Source organism: Coffea eugenioides, chromosome 9 (genome assembly GCF_003713205.1).
Source record: "Coffea eugenioides isolate CCC68of chromosome 9, Ceug_1.0, whole genome shotgun sequence".
NCBI classification, from domain to species: Eukaryota; Viridiplantae; Streptophyta; class Magnoliopsida; order Gentianales; family Rubiaceae; genus Coffea; species Coffea eugenioides.
Genome location: NC_040043.1, coordinates 5,312,994 through 5,316,753, shown reverse-complemented (window position 1 = coordinate 5,316,753; position 3,760 = coordinate 5,312,994). Strand labels below are relative to the sequence as shown.

The window sequence follows — 3,760 nt, the reverse complement described above, 5'->3', positions numbered from 1 at the left end:
TACAAATTGGGTGAAGGGAAGACAAGATTGGGATAGATTGTTGAAAGAAAATCTAGAGGTAGCTCAGAATAGGATGAAGCAGAATGCAGATAAGCATAGGGTAGAGAGAAGTTTTGAAGTAGGAGATGGGGTGTACTTGAAGCTTCAACCATACGGACAAAGCTCTATAGCACTTAGAAGAAATCTAAAGCTTTCATCCAAATACTATGGACCTTCTAAAATTTTACAGAAGGTTGGAGCTTATAAACTGGAGTTACCAGCAGATGCTCCCATTCATCCTGTATTCCATGTATCTATGTTAAAAAAGTCTGCTAAGGGTGTATCCGTGAGTGGTAGTTTGCCTCAAGTTATGGATGATGGCACTGTGAAAGTGGCCCCTCAAGCCATCTTGGATAGAAGAATGATAAAGAGAGGAAATTCTGCAGTCATTCAAGTACTGGTGCATTGGGTGAACATGTCTCCTGCAGAAGCAACGTGGTAAGATTGGATTGTGCTCAAGGGACAATTTCCAGATTTTAATCCTAGGGACTCGGATTTTTATGGGGGAGCAATGTTATGCCTTGTATAATTAATCCAATAATGCTATATTTTTGTTGTATCCTCATGTCACAGCCACGTGCTAGAAGTAGTTAGCAAAGTTACAGCTCAACACACTAGTAGTAGCAAGTAGTTATTCTGTTACAAGAAGTGACTAGAAGCTTGATAAATAAGCTACTCCCGTGTACTACTGATTCATTCTGGAAGATGAAATCAATAAGCTCTTCTCATTCTTCCTAATTTCTAAATTTTCTCTCTTTCCTAAACCCCACGTCAATTCCTTTCTTCATTCCGGAATCAGGTCATAACATGACGCAAATGGTGAAGCACAAGTATGACGTAAAGTTGAAGGAAAAGAGCAATTTAATGACCTCCCAAGTCTTTTGATTGTCACGATTTATTTTGGTGTGATGTAACAAAGTAATTCTATCTTACACCGCTTATTAGTCTGCTGATCAATCGAAGGGTTATAGCACATTTTCGATGAACTTTACTTTCCAGTTGGCAAAGGATGAGAGAAAAGCAAGTCAAGCATCAGCTTTCCACTCTGCAGAGCGAGTTAAGGAATCTGTGCTGATTTACCTTGGAGTTAACTACTTCAAAAGATGCTATTGTTTTGCTTGGTTGATCATTTAACTTGTTCATAAATTTCGTATTTCTATCTCAATTCTTGGAACACCTTATTTCATCCAAGAAAAGAGATGGTATTGAGATTGACATAAAAAATCACCTATAAATTATCCAGAAATCCAAATTTGCTTTCACCAAACCTGAAAATCTCTTGCTCTTTCATCTCCTTTCTCCCTTCCAAGTTCCCAATCTTTTTACCTGCGACAATATAATAGAAACAAACAAAACCAACAACCACGAGAAATTAAACATGAGTGTACTAAGAGACGGCTCCAATGTTGTTTCTGAAGGAATCACCAAAGACCTCGTTCAAGCTGTTCATGATCAAGAAGAAATGCAAGCAATCCAAGCCCCCATCGTGTCATCCTACAATGAACGCATTAGGCCATTGCTGGACTGCATAGACAGGCTACGAAACCTTAACGTCATGCAAGAAGGAATCCAGCTTCCAACAATTGTTGTTGTAGGAGATCAATCTTCAGGTAAGTCCAGCGTTCTAGAGTCCTTGGCTGGAATTAGCTTGCCTAGGGGACAAGGGATATGCACAAGGGTTCCCTTGATTATGAGGCTCCAAAGTCATCCCAGTCCCGAGCCAGAGCTGAGCTTGGAGTTCAACGGAAGAGTTGTTCCAACCGATGAGGACCATATTGCTGAGGCCATCAGCGTTGCAACTGATGAGATTGCTGGCAGAAGCAAGGGAATATCAAATGTTCCCCTGACTTTGATTGTTAAGAAGAATGGGGTCCCTGATCTTACTATGGTGGATTTACCTGGGATTACTAGAGTTCCAGTTCACGGGCAGCCTGAAGACATCTATGAGCAAATATCAGCAATCATTATGGAGTATATTAAACCAGAAGAAAGCATAATACTCAATGTTTTATCAGCTACTGTTGATTTTTCTACTTGTGAATCAATTCGGATGTCCCAAAAAGTCGACAAAATGGGCGAAAGAACTCTGGCAGTTGTCACCAAGGCAGACAAATCCCCTGAAGGCTTGCTCGAGAAGGTAATGGCTGATGATGTGAATATTGGACTTGGATACGTCTGTGTGAGAAATCGAATTGGCGATGAATCATACGAGGAAGCTCAAGCTGTAGAAGCTTCACTTTTTGAAACACATCCGTTTCTGTCCAAGATCCACAAGTCTATGGTTGGCATTCCTGTTTTAGCCCAGAAACTGGTGCAAATTCAGGCAACTATAATTTCAAAATGCTTGCCAGATATTGTGAGAAAGATCAATGACAAGCTAAGTACAAGTGTTGCAGAGCTGAACAAGTTGCCACAACAGTTGAAATCCGTTCCTGAAGCAGTCACTGCTTTTATGCGCATCATTTCTTCAGCCAAAGAGTCCCTGAGGAAAATATTTATCAGAGGGGAATTCGATGAGTATCCAGATGAAAAGGAAATGCATTGTACTGCTAGACTGGCAGAGATGCTGAGCGATTACTATGAGGATTTGCAGTTAATCTCTATCAAAGTTGAACAAAAGCAGGCCTTCTTGGAGGAAGAGATTAGCATCCTGGAGGAAGCTAAAGGTATAAGCTTACCTAATTTCCTTCCTCGCACAGCATTTCGCACTTCACTACAAAAAATGGTCATGGCCATTTCCGCTACACCCGCTGGATTTGTGAACAAGTTTTGGGAGTATTTACAAGGGGTGTTAGTTCCTGTCTTGATGAAGCACTCTGACAACTACCCACAACTTCAACCTTCAATCAGAAGATCAGCCCAAAATCTTGTTTCCAAAAAAAGGGAGCAGTCAGCTGATTGGGTATCGCAGATCATCGAAATGGAGAAACTCACCGATTATACTTGTAATCCTGAGTATTCTGCAACCTGGCATGATCTGATGAGAAGCCAGGACAGGTTCATGATCATTATGAATGATTGTACGAAATCAACAAGTCTAGTGATTGATGGAATTGGTGAGGTTGAAGTCGGGCATCTGAGAAATCATCTGGTCGTTGCACAACAAGCTTTTGATCTGAAAATGAGGATGACTGCTTATTGGAAGATTGTCCTGAGGAGGTTGGTTGATAGCATGGCTTTGCATTTACTCTTCAGCATCCAAAATCTGGTGAACAAAGACATGGAAACCGAAATGGTGAATGAGTTAAATGGAACTCACGGGGGTGCATTGGAACGGATGCTGGAGGAATCTCCATCTATTGCTGGTAAACGTTACAGATTGAATGGAAGCATCAAGTTGCTGAGGGAGTCTAAAGAGATTGTTGCAGAGATAATGGACAAAATTGCTGCTTATGCTGATTGATTGGTCATAATACCCTTTGTTTACTTCGCCATTTGAAAGATCGTAAAAGTACTATTGCTTTGTTGTTGTTTTTTTTTTAAATTTGCTATTTTGTGTTACCAATAAAACTCGAGTGGAGCATTCGTGCTAGCATTAAAAAAGCTTTGACGGTATATGCAGACGGGCTTTTCTAGCTAAACCATACTACAAGGAACTAAATGTGACTGGATTTGTTTGTCCGCAACTTCCCATTCAGTCCTATCTTTCCAACCCGTGTCATAGCTGATGAGGGATTCCCTGCCCCTCTCATAAAATCTTGTCTACTCTTCATCAGCCGCA

At 40.8% G+C, this 3,760-nt stretch overlaps 1 protein-coding gene across 1 annotated transcript; it reads left to right on the top strand.

Moving 5' to 3' along the window:
• Positions 1-1,288: 1,288 nt before the first annotated feature.
• LOC113783446 (dynamin-related protein 4C-like) lies at positions 1,289-3,513 on the top strand. Its single transcript, XM_027329586.1, has one exon. It carries the CDS (start codon positions 1,418-1,420, stop codon positions 3,440-3,442), a length of 2,025 nt encoding a protein of 674 aa, XP_027185387.1. The 5' UTR covers positions 1,289-1,417; the 3' UTR covers positions 3,443-3,513.
• The last annotated feature ends 247 nt before the right edge of the window (positions 3,514-3,760 follow it).

What these genes read in the sequence shown, in the direction of transcription:
- LOC113783446 (XM_027329586.1), top strand. Translation starts at nt 1,418, where the DNA reads ATGAGTGTACTAAGAGACGGCTCCAATGTTGTTTCTGAAGGAATCACC.